We start from the raw sequence: 20,519 nt of genomic DNA, 5'->3' as shown, positions 1-20,519 counted from the left end.
TGATTGACGGCGCTCAGTTGCAGGAGATTGGCGACGAGAAAGGGCTTGTAGATACAGCTATCAGAGATATGGACGCAACCACTCTTCGACACTCAGGCCCAGAGAATCTGGAGGCTATAGTCACAACGATCCCATCCACAAATGAGCTCTCTTTGGTCGAAGTGCTGAACCGACTCGATCTACAGGTTATCCCGTCCGTCAAGGATCAGTCTGCCCATATCGAAGAGCTATCGGAACAACTCTCAGAGATGAAGAGACAGCTGGATGAGCAACAACGACGTTTGGATCAACAAGGGGCGGCTCCACCAAGACCTCGCATCGCCAATCTCGGCAGAAGCAACAGCGGGGAGAGACCCACCCCGCCTCGATCGCACTCGAGATCACCCTCCCTGACATTCATTCAGCAACAGCCAACGGCGGCAGTATTGTCCTCGCCGCTGGAAATCGACTCCCCAGCCTCTTGGAGGGCTTCTCTTCGACCAAGCAACAGCACTGGCAGTAACTCTGCTACGGTCCGAGATCGAATCTCCTCATCTCCTCCAGGCCATCCCCTTTCATCGTCTCTGTCTTTGACATCTATTCCATCTTCCCTCTCTAATGGCGGCGTTAATGCGAATCCGCTGGATACTCAGCACGGCGCGATGGTGGCAAGAACTTCAGATCGGATAGCAGAGATGCTGTATCACATGGATACCAAGTTGGGCCACATGGTTGACGAGCAACTGTCTCGCTACGAGAAGGGCAACAAGGAACTATTGATCAAGGTCCATGAGCTTCTCGATGGCGATCACGGTGATAAATCCAAGGATACGGAGCAACTACATGAGAAACAAGATACCGTTAGCCATATGAGTCCAAAGATGACCTCTTCAACCGGTCAACAGGACTGGACCGAATCGATCGACAAACTGAAAACACTTATCCAGCAGGAGGCAGATCGTTCTGAATCCTCCTCGAACGAGCAACGAGATGAGATCTTGGAGAAGATGAACCAAGTCATTTCTTCGATTCAAGAATCGCAGGCTGAAATCGGATCAAAGGATATGGCGGTCAAGGAGGAGCTGCAGGAGTTGCGAGAGTGGATCGTCAGACATTCAAGCATGCAGACTGAGAACCTCCGAGAGATTGTCTTTGCGGCCACTAGCGCTTCTGGTGCTACCTCTGCCACCGGCGGCAGTTTAACAAAGGACGTACCATCTCGATCGATCCTTACGAGCGACGCTGATTCAGTGGTCATTGGTGGTAGTGCAAGTGGTAGCGAGGAAGAATACACGCAGGTTGATATCCTGGACGACCTTGATCAGGATCCACTATTGCACAATCGCCGAAACCAGCTTCAGCTACCATCATCTTCGACTGCAAGGGAAGGCACGCGAGAGGCAACAATCACTGCCGAGGAGATTCAGGAACTGATCAAGGATCAACTCGAGATGTTCACAAAAATCCAGATGGCGACAGTTTCAGAATTAGCGGATAATGTCTCGGGCGTAGAAAAGATGATGCGGGACATGTCCAGGATGATGGGCATTCGCCGTGGAGGTACGCTCCTCCGGAAGAAGGAGAACGAGCAGGGTAGGGCCATGCTAAAGGAGACAATCGAGGAGGTCATGACAAGGATGAGCTCTTCACCATCTATGGCTTCAGTTTCTTCAGCAGGAGGAGCGGCTGTAGAGCAGAAAGGAGCCACGCACAGGACATCTACGGATAGTGAGACCGAGAATAACAGCAGTAGCGGCAGCCGGAATGCTAGTGCGAATAATTCGGCGCGTGGCGAGAGTGGGATTTTCAAGTATCTGTATCAGCCCAGACGACCGCCGTCGATTGCCACGACAACAGTCGTTCCTACGTCCCCATCTTCCTCAGCCACAGTGACTTTGTCGACGTCGCCGTCTCTGAATACAGCAGCAGCGGCTTCTATGAGTATCGACACCGTAGTGGCCCAGGCAGAGTCATCCAGCCTCCGACCGCCATTGTCCCCCGCCTCTCCTACCGCAGAGTATCTGGAAGACGATGGGCACGCACCTATGCAGATGCATGACCAACTTCACTTGTACCACGACCAAATGGAGCAACTCTACCAGCGCAAGGCACGTGTTAAGATCGAAGTCGAGGATCTGCAGTCGGAGAAACAAAAGCTTTGTCAGGAGAGAGACGAATTGAAAGAGCAGGTGGAGCAATTGCGCAAGGAGAAACAGGACTTGTTATTAACGCGCGGCGAAGGCAGATCCGAGGGAGCGGAGGCCACCGCTTCAGATATGCAGCAAACATCACCAACCACGGTTTTATTGGAGAAGGTACTGTCGGAGCGGGTGTCGATGCTTCTGCAGGAGACAGCGCGGTTGGAGAAGCTGAAGAATCAACTCGAGAACGAGACGGAGCACACAACAGCAGCGATTAGACCTAGTAACGTGTAGTTTCATTCTCACAAATACATTTTTGCATTTAATATATTTGGATGAATTCACTGAGAAATGCGTTCAAATTTGAGGGTCAAGTCGAGGAGAACGCCAGAAATTTGGGTGCTTTTTTACACTTCTTACTAAACTGCTAATGCGCTACCTTGAACGCATTTTCGGGGGTGCTCTTTTTGGTGGGTGCTAGAGTGAAAAAGGAACAAAGCACAGTCATTCATTTATTCATCTCCACTGGCCACCTACCATTGAACTTGTTTTGAGGATATCGTCCTTGAAGAGTCAAGGTATATATATGATTCAGTCTTATCTAACACCCACTACTGATATACTGGCGTGCATATGTGGTTGATTCTAAAGCAAATGGATTCAGTGAGTCTGAACCAAATAAGCCTAGTCATGATGGATCACGTCCGACAGTCGCTTAAAATTATGGCCAACGTTGTTACGAGTTGCGTAAACACTGGTATTGGTAGGGTATATTTAACCACAATTTGTAGTGTGTCTCCATGCGATGCTACTGCTGTATCTCAAAGGAAAAGGAGAACGATCAAGCTGGACAAAAGCCAGGATGAGGGACAGTCCAGTCCCTTTACAATCAATTTATTATTAAACAATTCAATATAGTCTTCAAATAAAGAAGCTTCTGTAGAGTGCTGGAGAGCTGTGGGTATACGGCATGGAGCCAATCAGGATGATGTTCCAACAGAAAAAAATGCGCTCAGCACTTACACTGAAACAAATAAGCTTATGGTTTTGATACAGCCGGCCAGCCGGTTCCATAATCAAACAAGGGTACCGACCGACTCGACGCGTCTCTCCCTATCTGTTTTGTGTCTGATGAAGACATCTCCAGGTTTATGTTGATGCTATTATACACATTCTATTTAAAGCACGGTAAGCAGGCTGCCGGAGGCATGGATGAACGCGTACATTGAAAGAATAACTGCATGTTCTTGACGTTCACGAAAGGATGCACCGTCTCTGCTGTCGATTCGTCCTCTCAGATAGGCCTGCAAACCTTAGAAAATTATGGCGACCTGAGAAAGATGACTAAAAATTGGCGAGCGCATGTGCTCTGCATGGATCGTTCTTGTTGTATCGACATCTTCTCAATACGGGATCGACCCCTCCGACTGCGAAGTATGTGGGAATGATAACTGTGAAAACGAAGGTAGTCTCAGAGGCATTATGCTCTTAATAATGAATCGGCGCCAAGTGATGGCAGATCCAGAGAAATGGGACACTTTCAATAAGCAAGACAATATGATGAATACACCACACCGACCATTGCTCGTTGGAAGGTGCAAATACACTCTTTGCCAGGAAGCATATACACTCGCAAAGTAGCCATAAACGGGGCATTAGCTTTTAATCTCTATTGCTATTTACGCAGCGCACATTTTCTGTGGCGCTTTCTGAACGGATTCCTGAATCGTTACTATCGTTCATCCCTCAACCTCGCTCCATTCATTTCATCCACTTCAAGATTCTCCCGTCTCTTATTTTAGCCTTGACCGGAGATGTTAACGCACGCACGACTTCACCTGGGGCCCTTTGGTGATGTAGTCCCAATCTTCCATTACGCGCTTGAAGTAGCCAAACTTGAACAGAACCATGTACATGTATATCGACCTCTCGACTATCAATGTAGCTCTACATCGTTACGTTCACGTTCGTTCTTCATGGGGCACACAAGGCGTTCTCAAAGTTCATATTTATTTCATCGATAACGAGAAAAATAAATATGAGATACCACGCTGTCTAGTAATCCGATGGATCATCGTCAAACTCTTCATCATCCTCTCCTCCTTTCGGTGCCGGAATCTCTTCAAACTCATCGTCCCTTTCTTCCCCCTCCTCCGTCCATTCTTGGCCCCGTCGATCGTCGCTTCCCAAATCCGGTTCGGGTATACAATCGCGGTGGCACTCGTCGTAGCTGACAATACAACCGCTCATGCTGATTGAGTTCAGGAGACAATCTTCTTCCAGGGACAGACATTCATCCAGGCACTTTGTCTGTTCTAGTGCTACGTACGTAACATGAAGATGTAAAACCATTAGCGAGGACAGCAATGATTTAGTCAGCTGGCGTGTTTTTCGTTTTTTCACTTTTAGGATATCCGAAAAGAAGAAAAAAAAGGTTTGAGCATACGCTCAAGTTGTAGTAAAACAGTGCACTTCTTCCCAAGACACATTTTTGAGAGCAAATTGGAGTGTGCGTGCGCCATATGACTAGCACAGGGATAGTCGAAGAAGGTCAGGTAGTTGTAATGATTGCTTGTATTCATGCTGAACCAGACTCCCGTGGGTTAAAAAAAAAAAAAGTATGAGGTGGTGAGGGGTGATTAAAATTAGACGGCAGACAAAAAAAAATGCTGGGCGGTCCTGGCGATTGCGCTGCTGTGGAGGGGGGAGAGGGGGAGAGGGAAGGCGTATCCGACTTACTCTCCTGAGGAATCGGTGCTGGTGCCGGTGCAGCCGAGGCCACGAATGTGAATGCCAAGGCGAATGCGAATGTGAGGGTAATGGAGCGCATAGTCAGTGAAGTACAAGTAAGGGCTGTGAAGTGTGAAAGTCAGAGAAGATAGGTAAGGATGGGCTGTAATGAGAGAGGTTTTCTTGCGAAGATGGACGTCATGTCTGCACGTGATGCAATGGGCGTAACTGCATTTTTTATTTTTGGACAAGCCCAGTGTCCGTCTACATGATGAATATCTAAAGCGCCAATGCTCCGGCAACGGCAATGGCCGCAGCAGCAACGCCCGCCAACGAGAAGCCAACATTCACGGCCGCACTGTCCTTTCCGTCCTTGGTATCCTTTCCATCCTTGCTGCCAGCAGAAGGAGTGGTCACATTCGTGGGCTTGAAGGCCGACTGATCAGTGCCGAGGGTGACCTTGCAGCTGGTCTTGTACTGGTACTGCAGATCATCATTCAAGGTCTTGCTGCTCAACTGCTGTGCAAAGTTCAGATTGAAGGGCGAGGGTGTCTTTGTGTAGTAATTTGAGAAAATGTTTGCGACCTCCTGGTTGCAGGCCGTGCAGAATCCGGTCTCGTTGGTGCTCTTGGCCGAGAGCATTGGGGTCACGTATTGGAGGTATCCGTAGAGGTCATCCTCATTCTTGTTATCGTTAGGGAACTGGGCACGGGCGATCATCTCGTTGATCGAGTCGATCACGCAGGTCGTGTTCTTGGTGGGGTTCTGAAGACAGACCGCCTGTCGCTGTGCGGGAGAAAGATACCTTTGGTTTAAATTGAGAGGATAAATTTAAATTAATTGCCTTGCCTGCATACAATCTTCTCCACTTTCCTCGGTACAACACCAGAGTTTATTACGGCAGCAGTCAAGAGCCATTTCAGCCCACAAAAAAAACCCCCCCCGCAGCAAGAAACTTACCACATATACATAGTCGCACCAAGGGTTGGTTGGTTCTCTGCGACCATATCGGCCGCACAGTTGGCCTGGAGATCCTTGTACACACCCGCATACTGCTCTGATGTGCAGGCAGGGGTCGCGCAATATGTCGTCAACGCCTTCTCGAGCTTGACAGTGTCGTGGTCGGCGGTATGGGTCAAATTAGGGAAGCCAAGGGCGGTGTAGACACGGCAGTTGGACAGAGGGTTCGAGGGCTGGGCCAAGTTGGTGAGGTAAGTGTTGCAGCCGGCCGAGATAGCTGCCTCTGCGGTAGAGGAGATTGCAATAGCGCCGAGGGCGATGAGGGCGATTGTGTTCAGGAACTTCATGGTAAGGAGTGGGTAGGATGGTAGGATGGAAGGAGAGTAAGAGTGGAAAAAAAGAGGAGAAGACAAGATGGGGTTTATTTAGGTGAGCAGGGGGATGGAGAAAAGAAAGAAGGATGAACCCTCGGAAACTCTGGCATAATACTAATTAAAAGAAGCGAGAAATACGGTTTTCTGAGCAGCGGCCGAAAGTCCTCGTATATTGCACATAACATAGTGACAGGAGCGGAGGGAACATTTGGCCCTCCTACCCAGTGACCCACCCTCCGCCCCATTCAGAACTAGTTATTTTTATCCAAATGAGAAACGCCATGTAACCTGCGGTATTTAGGGTTGTGGTTCCTGATATGATCATTCTCTGCTACGGTTGAATCAATGTTCAAAATGGGCTACGATTGATCATACTTCGCCAAGGGCCGTTGCCCTAAAACGTTTGGAGCTCTAGCTGCAGCTGGTCGAGTGGCCTTGAAGGGCAAGTTCTGATATACCATAATCACACTATGATAGACTACAAGAAACGCATCCAGAACATCCTAGTCTACCATCGACAATTGCTCACCCAACTTGTATTTCTGGACTAGCACCTTCATGAGAGGAGAGCCTTAGTGCCATGCCCATTAATGTAGAACACGATTTTCGGTGTAATGGAATAACTTTTTTGTAAACCGCAAAAGAAGTACTGCAGATCACAGACGTTAGCCACCTGTGGGTAATGTTCAGTTGCACTTCTGTGTCCTCATTAAAACCCACATAGCCCTCGCTCGATGACAATGAGTTGTTGTACGTGTGTGTATGATGGTCCTCATCCGTGCAAGCACATGTTACGGACTCTTGATATATTAAAATTGCTTGCTTACATGCCTATGTGTACGATAATCTATTATGAATATGGAAAATATGTGTGTACTGCACTCCATTATGGTCCCTGCTCAAGCTCCTGCTTCTGTTCTGGCATCTCCAGCGACTCTGACACCTCCTCTTTCAGATCATTCAAAGGTCTCTGTGCTAACTCCTGCTGGTGCTTGGTCTGCTGTATCTCTTCGTCTCTGCTACAATACTGCTTGTTCTCCAACACACCTGTGCCATCCTGAGCAGCAACCGTAGCTCTTCTACGCTTCAGTGCGCTGTCACGACCTTGATGGATGTATTTTTGGAGCACAAAAAGTAGAGCGAAGATGCAGAGAAGACCAATATACCATCCGGCAGCCACAGGGCCTTTGGACCAGTCCAGGAATCCATAGAGCCATTCGCCACGACTGTATATAAAGAGGGGGGGGGGAAAGCGGTCATGTATAGGACGTTAGGAGATGGCCCGAAAGCATCAAAGTAGGGAAATGAAATAAAGGGATAGAGGAACTTACGCGGCAAAGTACACCCATGCTAAAAACATGTACAGGATAATCATGCTGAGTGGGCCGAGCATGTAGACCCAGGGTAGGTCCATGCGATTGAAGATCATCTCTATCAGGATGCAGGCAAGGTCGGCGCCGTGATGGGAAAAATCTACGTACTTGTTGAGCGTATCCATAGTGTTGTTGGGATCAAAGAGCATGCCCCAATAAATGGCAGGGACAACAATGTGGTAGACAACTACAGAGGCGTAGAGCAGGAACAGTGCCGAGCTCAGGAACCAGTGCTGAGAGGTCAGAGACCGCAGGTCCTTGTGGCGAATAAAGTTGTAAGAGTGGTATGTTGCTGTCTATTCAAGGCGAATCGATTAAGACAGAGGAAGGGGATAAGTGGGCGGACGGATGAGTCAGGGATTGAAGACGAACGGTCAGTTTCCTCTCTCGTGTTCGCTGCTGGGATGTAAGCGACACTATCACCATTGTCTTTCTTACCAAATAATATGCTGTAAGGCCAATATTGCTCAGGTTGGTGAACGTGGTCGGCACCATGTAAAAGACATTATCTCTTGCAGAAACATAGAGTGTCGCGATGAAGACAGCCGAGAGGTGCAACGCAACAATGAAGCGGATGTACAGTAGGGCATTTGCAGTGACAACGTTGGATGATACCACTCGTGAGAGATCAAGGCTGTCGTAGCGGAGAAACTTCCTAATGCCAGACGTTGGCACTGGCACTGTAAGTGTAGTTGCGTTTGTTGCTGCTGCTGCTGCGTCTGTGGATGACGGATGTGCTGTTTGGGATGCCATTTGTGGATGGAGTGGTGAGAGAAGTATATAAGGCGGACGGATAACCGCAGACAGGGAGCGTGTGAAGTGAGCCCTCTAGGTAGTGTGTGTATGTATAGTGCAGTGGTGCTGAATGATCTTCGGTATGTTTGCGGGAGCCAGGTGGGCACTGTGGGAGGGTAGAAAGAGAATAAAAGAAAGGAAAGACAGAAGTCGGACGCTCAAAGGCCCCAAGTGGGGAGTGAGGAAACAAGGAGGAATGAACATGCCAGCCACAAGGTAGACGTGCAAGCCGGCGGGAGTACTGTTCTATCAAGGTAACATTTCGCTGTCAATGCTCTCGAATAAAGTTGTAACCCAATTCCGGACAAGATGTTTTATGGATCGAAGGTTAAAATGTGGGCTTTATTTCCTCCTCCATACGACGGATCACGCCGTGGCGTGCATCTCTGTCGAAGAATTCCACTGGCGATAAACTGTACGGGCAAAAAGTGATGCTCGTGTTCATGTTTGTATGCTCTTAAGTACTTGCTGCGAACAAGGATCTCTCCTGCTTTCCAGTGGAGTAACTACCATAAGAAGCGTCTAGATGCACGATGGCAGAGCGGTGATCATGGACGAAAAACATTTCCAGTGAATAGCTCGTATTACGGTGTTCACCGACAGGTTTATACAACAATTATCAATCTCGGCGCCATAAAAATGAGCACTGAGCCTGGTAGAAGAACTCTCTTCATGAAAGCTACGATCGCAAAGGTACGGAAGTGATATATAGTCAGACTACATGAATTTTAAATCGTACAAGATGGGAGATGAGTATACCATCGGCAGAGTATGAAAGTGTAGTTTCATACGTCTCGTCCCTTTGATTCTTGATCAACGATGTCGACGGATACAGTTGTGTTACCTTGCATGCATGTATAGTACAATAAGTGACCCATTATTGCCCTCGTCCCTATTCATGTACGAACCTTGCATTTGGACGCTGCTTGAAATGAAAGACGGATGGTACCAATTCCCACTTTCACTTTCATTATCAGTTTCATTTTTCATCATTTCCCAATAACCCGACGGGCTAGTCTGAGTAAGCTTAGGTTTCATGGTCCCAGCAGATAGTTCCTTTTTTGTCTCTTATTCGCTGCCATTCTTTACTTGCAAATGCTGCACTAAGATACCCAAAATTAAAAAAAAAAAATGGAAGAGGATACCCATTTTCATAAGCAACATGCATTGCACAACGGACAAAAACACATCCAAATCTCATGGAGAAGTAATCAGCCGTAGGACAGGGACATGGTGAGTTTTTTATCAAGGGGGTAGAGGTGAGAGCGTAGGAGCTGGGTGACTGAGTAAATGGTATGTAAGGACCCTTCCGTGAGGATGTCGGCAGATGTTGTTTGTATTGTTGTTTGCACGCCTTTAAACCATGTGCTTTTTTTTTTTTTTGTTCTGATGTTGTGCCGAGCTTCAGTTGCAAACTAAAAGTAGCATTGGTTGCATAAGGACAGAGGAGCCGGGCATGGCGCTGGGTGATGGTTCTATACGGCAATAGCTGAGAATATGAGCTGGCACCCCTTCTATCCCACACATTTCAGGTTTGTACGTGTGTAACATGATGACTTTCACCAATTGCTCATTTGGAGGTGCTTCTTCGTTGAATATTAAAAACCTTGGTGTCCTTCCACGAGTCCGCTGTTCCAACGGTCTCTTAGGGTGCCTGCTCCTATTGTCGATGTCGAATGGGAGACTCCTATTCTACACCCACTTTTTTCACGCTGTTTCGTGCCTTTAGTTGTTGTTTGTTGACCTCCCGCACTGCTAACTTGTTCGTTGATTAAACCTTACAATACCCGAGGAGCGGACTGAATTATCCAATTCATCTCTGCCTTCTTCTCTTGGCCACAAGCGGTAATGCTCTTCTCTGATCGAAACCCATTGGTGAGCTGTCTTTAACAGCACCCTTCCCTTCCGTCTTCTTCACGCTCTTCCCCTCTTCTCCTATTTTTCTGCATGTCCATCTTCATTCCCTCATCTTGGTCCTCATTCCCCATTCCATCTCAAGATCTCATTCGTCTCCATTCTTCCGTTGAAGTCCCCCGCCCAAACTTTTTTGTACTACATCTTGCATCTTTTCATATACTATTGCATAGACTACCTTTAATTTATTTGTCAACACAACACAACACAACACGACACCCAATTGTTGCTCCTTGTCCTCCCATTGCCCTCCCTCCGCAAGCTTTTCGCTCCTTGCTGATACCCATCCTCCTCTTTCGTCTCCACCTTACACCTCGCCCACATATCTTACGACCCGCATTCCCCTAAGCTCTCGACATTCTCTCTTCTTCATCTGTCAGACCTCTGCCCTCCTATAAGCCAAAAGAATACGATTGGGTGTCTTATTGGAATTTACAGCGTGGGACCCACACACCATTCGCCAGTCGCACCATAACGCAGGAAACAGGATTCATGGTCATTTGTCTAGGGGGCATACAACAAACAATACGCGCGCTCGTAGGCAGTACTAGTCAGCCAGCCATACGCCCCTTGCACCAACCTTTTTCGTCAGTAATATCATCACCATTCTCTTCGTCAACAGCAAAACCAACGTTAACGTCTAGTGCAATGGCCACACGACGATCGCGATCCATATTAGTTGGCCCCTGCTTTATTCTGCTGGCAATCCTCGCTCTTTTCTGTATCACTATCCCGACAGCAGATGCAGCATTGGCCGTCAGAATCGACGCCACAACGACCGTCAACTACCGCACCTGGGACCCCTTCCAGGGCAAGGCCGAAGTGTACTCGCTCTCGGGTGTTCTGCTTATGGGCCAGGTTCAATCTGACTGCACCGTGCGTGTGGACCCAGCTGCGGCGCCTGCAGGACAGGCCATCTTGAATGCCGTTGATCCCAGGAACCCTATTGTCGACTCCATCATCGTGCTCCGATACGACTGGCTTGACGACTGCGCTACCTTTGACGATGTAAGTTTTTTTTTTTTGCATCCTCCCACTCTCCAACCCGTATTCCTATTTCACTTTTACATAGTAAGAGTCAACATGCATTTCCATTCCCGTGTCCTACCTCCTTCCTCTTCCCTTCCTACCACGTGCCATCCTACCTCCTGCATGGTAACACGATCGTTGTTTTCATTTCACCCACGTTTTGTCTGTCGGGCATAAAATGGACAGAGGCAAACGGCACCAAGGTTCTTTCATCTATGCCTATCCTACATGCATTTGGCGTGGCTCATATTAAGAAAACGGGGCATGATATGTAATCCTGTCACCCGTTGCACAAAAATCTCGTCAGCGCAAGTCCGTAGTAGACCTGTAGTGAAAGTCTAGAGTCGATGCCTATTTTGGTGCTCTCTGTATTTTTAAAGTTCAAGCGCTTTTCATCCTCCACTCCTTTTCTTTGTGTGTGAGCCGCGAGAACTTGTTCTGCCCTTCATGGTAAACATGAGCAAAAAAAAAAAACGAGGTGATGCGGGAGAGATGGTGCCCGCTGATAGAACTATGTGTGCGTGAAACAGCGGGGGGGATGCCCAGGAGAGCGATGGCGCGTAATTATAAGATTCAAGAGATCGGGGTTTTATTTTCTAGGATTGGGTCTCCGAGGTGATCGTAAAGATACATTGATGTGGGAACTTGGTCACATCCTCCTCTCCACCGCAGTTAAATAACATGGGTTCAATAGTAGCATCGCCATGTGCATTCCCTGACAGCGGATTGTAGAAATACCAGCTCATTATGATACTATGTCTATTGTCTCTGACATCATCACCGTTTGTCATTCCCCTCGTCGATTAGATCTTTGCCCATCTGGAATCTCTTAACGGTCAGCTGCAGTCCCTGGCCCTGCCGGAGGTCGGCGCCCTCGTCATGGACGGTAATGCACAGAGCACCGAGGACTTTGGTTCTCCCTTCATCCAGTTGGCTAACGCCAAACACTGGAACAAGGATACCCTTCTCAATATCTCATTCATTGGCTCGGACAACGTGCTCTCGCTCGCATCCACGCTTGCAACCAATAACCACGCGCTTCTGGCCACGGTCGCGCAAGATCCTGGACCATGGAACCGCATGTGGGACTCAATTGGGTTCAAAGTTGTAATTCGGGGACTCGATATCATGGCCGGAATCATCTTTGTCTATGGTCTCTGGGTGCTCGCGTTCATTTACAAGGCCAGGCAAGATAACCAGCACATTCGTCGATACATGGTCTTGATTCCCGGATGCATCTACTTGCCCTTGTCAATTGCGTTCGCACCCTACAAGGTCCAGGTCCCCTGGCGCAATGCCGTGTACTACGTCTCGCTGCTGTTCCCGTTCATATCGTTGGGACTCCAGATGACGATGTGGGGCATGCTGGTCTATCGCATCAAGCGCAAGAAGACCAATAAGCTCTTTGCGTACTTTTCCTACGTCACTATCTTTGTCCCCACAATTTCGTCCTTCCTGGATGGTATCGGTTGGTTGATTCCGTCGCTGCCTATCATCCGCGTCATTGGGGAGCGCGGGTTTATGTACGCGACTCCACTTGTGATCCTGATCCAGGCGGTTTTGATTTTCTACTATGCGACGACGTTCTTCAAGTCCCTCCGAGGCATTGCGGTATCGCAGACGACGCGCACGGCGCTGGTCAGGATCACGGTGCTGAACTTGGCGATGATCTCATTCTTTGTTCTGATGCTGCTCTCGAGAATCGTGTCCCTCATGGGCTTGAATATGAAGAGCCGGTCCGCATACATGACAGAGCTGTTCATCTTCCGGTTCTCGTTTCTGTTCTTCTATGCGGCCTGCTTCCGGACGCTCTCGATTCGTCAGCCAAGTGGATCAACGGTCGATTCTAAGGGCTCGTCGACGAATGGCAAGAACCCGTCCAAGAACCATACGCACTATCCTATGGACAGCCTGAGTAACCAGAACAGCAGCACCAACGGTGTGAGCAGCCGCCACGCTCAAGACAGCAGTCTCGGCGAGGGTTCGAAGCCCAGTCTGCACTTCAACAAGCACCTTTCGAACCATGCCTCCAAGGGCTTCACGATCCCGGACCCATCCAGTCCTGGTGGGTACAAGACGCCGTCATTTGGCGGCGCAATCCCGGGCCCGAAGTCGGCGCATGGGTACACAAGTCAGCAGCAGCTGCTTCGTTCAGATTCCTCTGAGTACCCGGACCCGTACAAGTTTAACGAGTTTGGACACCTGACACATAACGAGTCCTCTCCCACACCCAAAGAGCTGGAGAGTGCGACTAGGGAGAGTTATCTAGATGCCCAGGAGGGAGAGGATAAGGATAGCGTGTACGGCAGCCACCGGTTCCCGGCTCCGTCTGGTTCGAAACATGTACATATTGCGAATGGCGGACGGGTTGTTGTCGGTAAGGAAAGGAACTCGGAGGGGTACTCGCGGTTCGATGTCTCGGATGAGGACCAGGGCAAAAATGTGTGAGACGTTGATCAATGTTGAGTGCGATAGACTAAGAATAGAAACCCATAATAGCAACAAGTACAAGTTAATAATATTTATACACCGTTGCAACACTCACCTCAATTTGGCAGGTTTTCTGATTTTCAGATGGTTCGCCCTCTCCCCAAAAGACTTTCCCATCCGCAGGCGATCCATCTCGACAATTTTTGAATCAGACGCGATCTAAAGTGATCGACGTCTTCATCGATATTCTCGAATCTGCGCGTCCATTGGCTAAACAGGAGAACAAAGCATTAAGCAATGGCCTAGCAGCTCATTTCCCTAGTTGAGCTCGTGCGCTAAGACCTTGGCCGCCTATACTTACACCACCAATTATGGCCTATCCTCAGATCGCCAATGTACTTTCTTCCTGGGCTTACGATGAACCATAATGCGAAACTCTATGGAAAGACCTTGCAGATATCTGGATGAACGTGGGCAGCAGTGTTCAATTTTGAATTGCGTGAAGCAAAACACGGCGGTGAGGAAGTAGGGTAAGTTGGAGGAGGTGGACTTTGTGTTGTTTGAAGAGCGGTTTTGCGAAGGAGTGATAGTCTGGGCGCGATCATACAAAGTGCGCTTGACTGACAAATGAAGGAAATTGGTGGCAAAAGGTCATTATTTTTGAACCAGAATCTGATTCAGAAGTCAGGCACCGCTCCACTCTGCAGCCTCTTCTCACACCTTCGCCCGACAAAAGCAACTGAATCAGCCCATGAATCTCGACGACTTTGCCATTCGCAATGTAAGAATCATTCTCATTTCGCCTTCGAATCTGTCCCATTTTTTTTCTCTATGATCTTAGTCTTTTACACCATCGATTTATTGTGCCGGCTTGTTCTTAATAGACGCGACCAGACGAACTCGACAACTTCATTAGTATCCTCGAAGCAGCTGCTCAATGGCTCGAAGATCAGAACGTCAAACAATGGCCACCAGGCATGTTTTCCAATCCCGCCGGGCGTTCCGCAATCCTGACAGCCATTGATGCAAAGCAATGTTTCATGATCGACCATCGCCCTGTGGATGCGTCTTCCCACACTGAGATCGATTCTCAGATCGCCGGGATATTCGTCCTGAACTACAACGACCCATTTGACGAGATCTTGTGGAAGGACTTTGCGGAAGACTGGATGGATGCGTTGTACCTGCACCGCCTAGTCATTCAGAAGCCCTTTCAGGGTTCTGGGCTGACTGCAAAGGTTATCGAGTACGCAGAGGAGAAGGTCAAGGAGGCTGGTCGGCATTATTTGAGGATGGATTGCATTGCGGGCAATGCAAGGCTGAGGCGGTTTTATGGAGAGAGATGTCGTGGTAGGGAGAAGGGTGGGTTGCAGGAGGTGGGGACGGTACGGAACAGAGAGTTGGGATTGGAGTTCGCGAGGTTTGAGATCCAAGTCGTACGCAGCTGAACAGCGCGCCCATTGCAACATACTCCAACATACCATTGCATGCAATCGAATAAAGGGTTGTAATACCGAATTGTTGAGGGCGTCTTTGGGTCCTGTTGGAGGGAATGCATGAGCTCAAGAAGGATCATGAACACCATGGGGGCTCGCTCATCATGACTCATGCGCTTATCGTCAAAGAGGCTACTTTGGCGGCGTAAGGGCCAACTGCGCTCTCGGCCTGGTCAGAGTCCAGCTCAACTCGCACAAAACGTTATAAAACCAGTCAACGGGATCCAAGCAGATCTGATCAAGCATCATCATCAGCAATCACAAAAAAAAAAACCTCCCCTCGATTCCACCATGCGTCAACAAGAGTTTCTGATTCGCAACGTAAGCGCCCGAGTTTTGCTTTGCAAATACATGTATACATGCATACACATATACGCAAAACACGCACGAAAAAACAGTGCTGTTTAAATCAACACTTCATTGTTTTTATCTCTCACATTTTTTGTTGCTGACAGACGAAACCCGAAGAACTCGAAGAATACACCAACATCCTCGAGCGGGCCGCAGAATGGATGGAGTCCCAGAACCTCGCCCAATGGAACCCGGGCACCTTCCGGAAACCTGACGCCCAACTTCACATCTCCACGGCCATCGCCTCCCAAAACTCCTACGTCGTTGAGCACACTCCCACCTCCACCATCGCTGCGATCTTTGCATTGAACTACGAAGATCCCTTTGATAACATGCTCTGGTCTCCACTTCTGGGTCCCGATGGTTGGAAGGACGCGATTTATGTGCACAGATTGGTGGTGGAGCAGTCATTTCAAGGACTGGGGATCGTGCCAAAGATCCTGGCGTTTGCAGAGGAGATGGTGTCGAAAAAGGGGAAGAGGTTTTTAAGGCTGGACTGTAGAGGTAATAACCCGGGATTGAGGAAGTTCTACAGGGAGAAGTGTAGAGGGGGAGTGAAGGTGGAGGGAGAGGGAGAGGAACAGGTGATGGGGTTGGAGGAGAGGGGGACGTATACAAATCCGGCGACGGGGATTGAGTATGCGAGGTTTGAGAGGGAGGTCGTACCGCTGATGCTGGAGGGACAGGGACAGCAGTGAAGGGCGCTATCGAGGAGTTGCTAGGTTACGCGTCCCTAGGGCGTCTGCAAGCGTGTCTGGTTTCCCTTGGTCTGCCGGTATTTCAGCTCACAAAACATGTAACGAAATAAAGCAGCCGTTGTTGTGCATCTGTGACCAGTCTAAGCTCACGGAGGCAAAGATGCTAAGGAATGCACAGCGCAAGAAACGATTGATTCCCCATGAACCGCGCGCTTCGTGTAACATACGCCCTCCATTGTGTGCGCGGAACAGAGTTAAACATGATCTACGCTTCACACGCATGTACCAGTCGGCCGCTCTTTGTAGCCTGAAGATCCTTGACGCCACATACACCGACTTTTTCTCTTCTTGGCGCACAGGACAAGGTCAATAGAAGTGAACGTCCCCTAAGGATTGATGATGGTGTACCGTCTCATAACGCCTTATAGTTCGTCGCGCTCGACCAACTGGCATAGGCTGACCCTATCGAGGGCTGTCGTTGCCCTTGTTGAACCATCGCCAGGGTTCCAAGAACTAAGTTAAAGATAGTTGTGCAGCTTTCGCCATAAATGAGTGTGGTGGTGCATAATAAGATAAATAGGAGGAGACTACAGCCTACATATTGATAAGTACCTTACCGAAATGACCACAGCCCTCGAGCGTGGTATGGGATGGGTAAATGCCCTGGTTGATGCAGGGTAAATGTGTAGGTAGACCTCTGTTTCACTGTATGATTTATAACTCTTGTTGGACCCAATGATTGGCCGAGATCCTGCCTTTGTCGCGTCGTGGGCAAGGCAATCCGTCCTTCTATTTTTATTCTTATGAAATAAAAGTTGACTTTCTTTTTACCCGCACGAGCGAAACGGTGTGGTGCTGTCTGTTGCGCCCGATGGTTGTTCCTGAATCCCCATGGCTCGACAAAATTCCGGGGCTGAACATGCATGTTGTGCGTTGCCTATAATAAGACACTATATTTAAAAATTCGCAGCAACAGCGGCTGAGAGCAGTGCCAGAAATGCAATTTACCAAAGAAAAGCAGCAGGGCTCTCAGAGTTCATCGATTGCGAGAAGACATTTAAGAAAAAATCGCAGCAAAAAGGGTTAAGGATTCATTAGCTATTACTTTTTAGTTTTTTGTGGAGCAGAGCCCTGTGCATTACTCGGGCGCACGCGCGGTCGGTGTCCACTTGACTCTGAATGCCTGTTTTGGTCTAGTCCGCACTCAATAGACCACCGCGATGAGAAAGGTCATACAGAAGAGGGTTCTGGACCACAAAAGGGGCCATATCTGGCCACATGCCACAGCAGTATCTTCCCAATGGCATCTTTTTACTCTCAAATTGAGTACCGAGAGCTAGGATACGCCTTGGTATCAATATACCTATGAAAGGAGAAAGCAGCCGTGCCATCGCAACACTTTGTATAAAAAGCGTTGCATTCACCTCCTTCCCTTTTCATTCTTCACTATCTCCTTACCTGATCTACTCGCCCAGTCCCTTTCCTCCACATAGCGTCTACAACATCCATTTTTACCACCACCACCACCACTACAACCATGAAGTTCATCTCTTCTTCCGTGATCCTTTCGCTCTTGGTGAGCATGACCCTGTTCCAGGCAACTTTTGCAGACCCTACGGTTCAGGTCGCTGCTTCTGCACTTGAGGAACGCGCTGTTCCCGCCCCCATCCGCCCTATTCCTGGACACCACCCCCACCCTCACCCTGGCAAGCCTGGCCATCACGGCAAGCCAGGTCATCACAGCGAGCCTGGCCATCACGGCGAGCCTGGCCATCCTGGAAAGCCCCATCCCGGTAAACCTCACGCAAAGCGCGACTTGGAGCATAAGAGCCCTGCTCCTCACCACAAGCCTGGCCAGCACGGCGAGCCTGGCCACCCTGGCAAGCCAGGTCATCATGGCGAGCCTGGCCATCACGGCAAGCCAGGTCATCACGGCGAGCCTGGCCATCCTGGAAAGCCCCATCCCGGTAAACCTCACGCAAAGCGCGACTTGGAGCAAAAGAGGCCTGCTCCTCACCACAAGCCTGGTCACCCTGGCAAGCCAGGTCATCACGGCAAGCCTGGCCATCACGGCAAGCCTGGCCATCACGGCAAGCCTGGCCATCACGGCAAGCCTGGCCATCACGGCGAGCCTGGCCATCCTGGGAAGCCTAATCCCGGCAAACCTCACGCAAAGCGCGACTTGGAGCATAAGAGCCCTGCACCTCACCACAAGCCTGGCCACCCTGGCAAGCCAGGTCATCACGGCAAGCCAGGTCATCACGGCAAGCCAGGCCATCACGGCAAGCCAGGCCATCACGGCAAGCCAGGCCATCACGGCAAGCCTCATCCCGAGCCTGCTCATCCCAAGCCTGTTCATCCCTAAATGCAATATCACAGATGACAGACAGAACGTAGAGGTAGTGGTTGGTGAATATACAATATATGAAGAATATAAAAATGATACCCTGAAGTATTGTCCGCTGTGCGCTACGATGTGCATCGCGTCAGAAATAAGTAATAGCTTAAAAAATAAGAGCAGCCGCGTTGAACCTGAACGATGCACGGCCAATGGGGTCTTTCTACTCATATCATCCTCGTTTACAGAGGAGATGATCGGCTCCTCCATCACTTTTCTCGCTCACACCCCTCTTGTCCCCATCCATAGCACGCTCACTTGTACACCTCCCTCGATCTGCACAACGCCTCTGAGCTGCTCATGCCATCTCCGCACCTTGCTTCACCGACGACCACTGTCCGCAATGGTCAGCAGCAACAGACGAGAATGAGAGAGATCGGGAAGTGGAAGAGGGTTTGCATGCACGTTATGAGAAAAAGTGTCTGGTTCTCTAGATCTACTAGAATTTCGGGCTATAACGTATGAGCGACAAAGTAAAGCACCCCAGATACTTGAGCGAACGCACCATTATTGCACATATGCCTGGGGATAGACTAAACTCGCAGAGGAGAGACGCCAGTGATGTACAGCGCGAGAAGTGTTGTTCCAATGGATCCGACTAGGCCTGGACTCGACACCGCCTTGCATTCAAGTCCTAAAGATCCTTGGTGCCGCACGCACGCTTGTTTCCTTCATTTCGTGATGCACAAGTCCAGGTCGAGAGAGGTGAACATCTTCCGCGAGGCGGCGGCGGTGTACCATCTAATAGCGTCTTGCAATCCACTCTAGTCCATCACTAAGTCTCTCTACCCATCTCGTAACAAGCCAACTCTGTCAAGGGTTGTTGCAGCCCTTATTGAACATCTCTAGGGGTTCGATATGTTATGTTGACAATCATGAAGAAATGTGTTAAATATAGCGAGATGGACTGGTCCCAACTCTTGCCATCGGCGAGCGGTTCTGCCATAGACGAGTGGTTCGTCTAGGCATGAACGTAGACGGTGCAGGACGGTGTACACTCCATAGCTGTATAACTGGAACCTGCAATGGAAAAACTGCTTAATAAATCAAAATGGGGAGAGACCGCGGTTTGCTCGCTGATGAGTACCTGCGTGCATGGTCGCAGTCCTCGGAAATGATGTATGTAGAACGGATAAATGCCCTGGCGGATGCAGGGTAGAGGTACGTGTAAAGCCCTGTTCGATGCAGGGTGGAGGTACAGATTAAGACCCTGCTTTATTGTACAATAGGCGATTCCACTCCTGCTGGATACGATCTTCAGCCGAGACCCTGTCTTTCCAATAGGCCTTGCCAATAGCCATGGCCAATATGATCCGTCCCACTATTTTTACCATCCTGAAACAGTCTGTTCTCTTTTATCCGTGCAAATGAAACGCTGTGGGTCGTGTCCGTTGCATCTGTGATTGTTACTGAAGGGAGGGAAGGGCAGTTTATAGGATTACCAGTGGAGTGTATTAGTTTGCCCCGCACATGGATATCTTCTTCTCTAAAGCCGAACCGATGGTGCATGTCATGAGTTAGCAATGATATGACAGCTTTTTTTGACCCGATATACTGAAATTACGACGACAGCAACAGAAACAGCAGCGGCCGAATCTAAGAAGAAATGCTCAGGGTTCTGGACTCGGTGAATTTTTCTTTGCTCCAAGCCGGTAAGAGAAAATAACAACTTTCCCCATCAGCTCAAACCTTCGTAATCCATAGATTAAGGCAATGCGAATGCGAAGCAAAGACTGCCAGATGTTTACAATACATTAGAGTGGGCGAGAGTATACCCTCATTCACCTCACTCCTTTTATCCACTCCCAGATACCTCCCTCTTGTCACCAACACACCTTTAGGAAAGCCCTT

The 20,519-nt window shown here is 49.1% G+C and overlaps 7 protein-coding genes across 7 annotated transcripts; 3 read left to right on the top strand and 4 right to left on the bottom strand.

The window, feature by feature from the left end:
* Positions 1 to 3,894: 3,894 nt before the first annotated feature.
* On the bottom strand, positions 3,895 to 4,950 carry BC939DRAFT_516018 (uncharacterized protein; the record flags this gene model as incomplete). The annotated part of the gene is made up of 2 exons (XM_051561155.1): positions 3,895 to 4,441; positions 4,860 to 4,950. The coding sequence occupies 2 exons, from the start codon at positions 4,948 to 4,950 to the stop codon at positions 4,176 to 4,178; spliced, it is 357 nt and encodes a 118-aa protein (XP_051417211.1). The 3' UTR covers positions 3,895 to 4,175.
* Positions 4,951 to 5,068: 118 nt separating this feature from the next.
* BC939DRAFT_436320 (uncharacterized protein) lies at positions 5,069 to 6,272 on the bottom strand. Its single transcript, XM_051553577.1, has 2 exons — positions 5,811 to 6,272; positions 5,069 to 5,655 (listed from the first exon to the last, which is right to left on the bottom strand). Exons 1-2 carry the CDS (start codon positions 6,155 to 6,157, stop codon positions 5,130 to 5,132), a joined length of 873 nt encoding a protein of 290 aa, XP_051417210.1. The 5' UTR covers positions 6,158 to 6,272; the 3' UTR covers positions 5,069 to 5,129.
* A 670-nt stretch (positions 6,273 to 6,942) lies between these two features.
* On the bottom strand, positions 6,943 to 8,522 carry BC939DRAFT_436317 (uncharacterized protein). Its single transcript, XM_051553576.1, has 3 exons — positions 7,996 to 8,522; positions 7,516 to 7,853; positions 6,943 to 7,410 (listed from the first exon to the last, which is right to left on the bottom strand). Exons 1-3 carry the CDS (start codon positions 8,308 to 8,310, stop codon positions 7,071 to 7,073), a joined length of 993 nt encoding a protein of 330 aa, XP_051417209.1. The 5' UTR covers positions 8,311 to 8,522; the 3' UTR covers positions 6,943 to 7,070.
* A 2,392-nt stretch (positions 8,523 to 10,914) lies between these two features.
* BC939DRAFT_472830 (uncharacterized protein) lies at positions 10,915 to 13,743 on the top strand (the record flags this gene model as incomplete). Its single annotated transcript, XM_051558304.1, has 2 exons — positions 10,915 to 11,274; positions 12,103 to 13,743. 2 exons carry the CDS (start codon positions 10,915 to 10,917, stop codon positions 13,741 to 13,743), a joined length of 2,001 nt encoding a protein of 666 aa, XP_051417208.1.
* A 740-nt stretch (positions 13,744 to 14,483) lies between these two features.
* On the top strand, positions 14,484 to 15,456 carry BC939DRAFT_436312 (uncharacterized protein). Its single transcript, XM_051553575.1, has one exon. It carries the CDS (start codon positions 14,703 to 14,705, stop codon positions 15,171 to 15,173), a length of 471 nt encoding a protein of 156 aa, XP_051417207.1. The 5' UTR covers positions 14,484 to 14,702; the 3' UTR covers positions 15,174 to 15,456.
* A 56-nt stretch (positions 15,457 to 15,512) lies between these two features.
* On the top strand, positions 15,513 to 16,270 carry BC939DRAFT_498695 (uncharacterized protein; the record flags this gene model as incomplete). The annotated part of the gene is made up of 2 exons (XM_051559849.1): positions 15,513 to 15,542; positions 15,677 to 16,270. 2 exons carry the CDS (start codon positions 15,513 to 15,515, stop codon positions 16,268 to 16,270), a joined length of 624 nt encoding a protein of 207 aa, XP_051417206.1.
* A 1,354-nt stretch (positions 16,271 to 17,624) lies between these two features.
* On the bottom strand, positions 17,625 to 18,549 carry BC939DRAFT_436303 (uncharacterized protein; the record flags this gene model as incomplete). Its single annotated transcript, XM_051553574.1, has 2 exons — positions 17,625 to 18,366; positions 18,403 to 18,549. Coding segments are annotated over 2 exons (823 nt in total), but the record flags the coding sequence as incomplete, so codon positions are not given.
* Positions 18,550 to 20,519: the final 1,970 nt, after the last annotated feature.

This window comes from Gamsiella multidivaricata (assembly GCF_025024155.1).
Source record: "Gamsiella multidivaricata strain RSA 2152 chromosome Unknown BC939scaffold_3, whole genome shotgun sequence".
Lineage (NCBI taxonomy): Eukaryota > Fungi > Mortierellomycota > Mortierellomycetes > Mortierellales > Mortierellaceae > Gamsiella > Gamsiella multidivaricata.
The sequence above is the reverse complement of the archived record's forward strand: the minus strand, read 5'-3'. Positions and strand labels throughout refer to the sequence as shown.

Coding starts and splice junctions, on each gene's coding strand:
- BC939DRAFT_436320 (XM_051553577.1), bottom strand. CDS start 6,157: ATGAAGTTCCTGAACACAATCGCCCTCATCGCCCTCGGCGCTATTGCA. Junction 5,656..5,810: donor GGTGCGACTATGTATATGTG/GTAAGTTTCTTG, acceptor TTTAAACCAAAG/GTATCTTTCTCCCGCACAGC.
- BC939DRAFT_436317 (XM_051553576.1), bottom strand. CDS start 8,310: ATGGCATCCCAAACAGCACATCCGTCATCCACAGACGCAGCAGCAGCA. Junction 7,854..7,995: donor GCCTTACAGCATATTATTTG/GTAAGAAAGACA, acceptor CGCCTTGAATAG/ACAGCAACATACCACTCTTA. Junction 7,411..7,515: donor GCATGGGTGTACTTTGCCGC/GTAAGTTCCTCT, acceptor CTTTATATACAG/TCGTGGCGAATGGCTCTATG.
- BC939DRAFT_436312 (XM_051553575.1), top strand. CDS start 14,703: ATGTTTTCCAATCCCGCCGGGCGTTCCGCAATCCTGACAGCCATTGAT.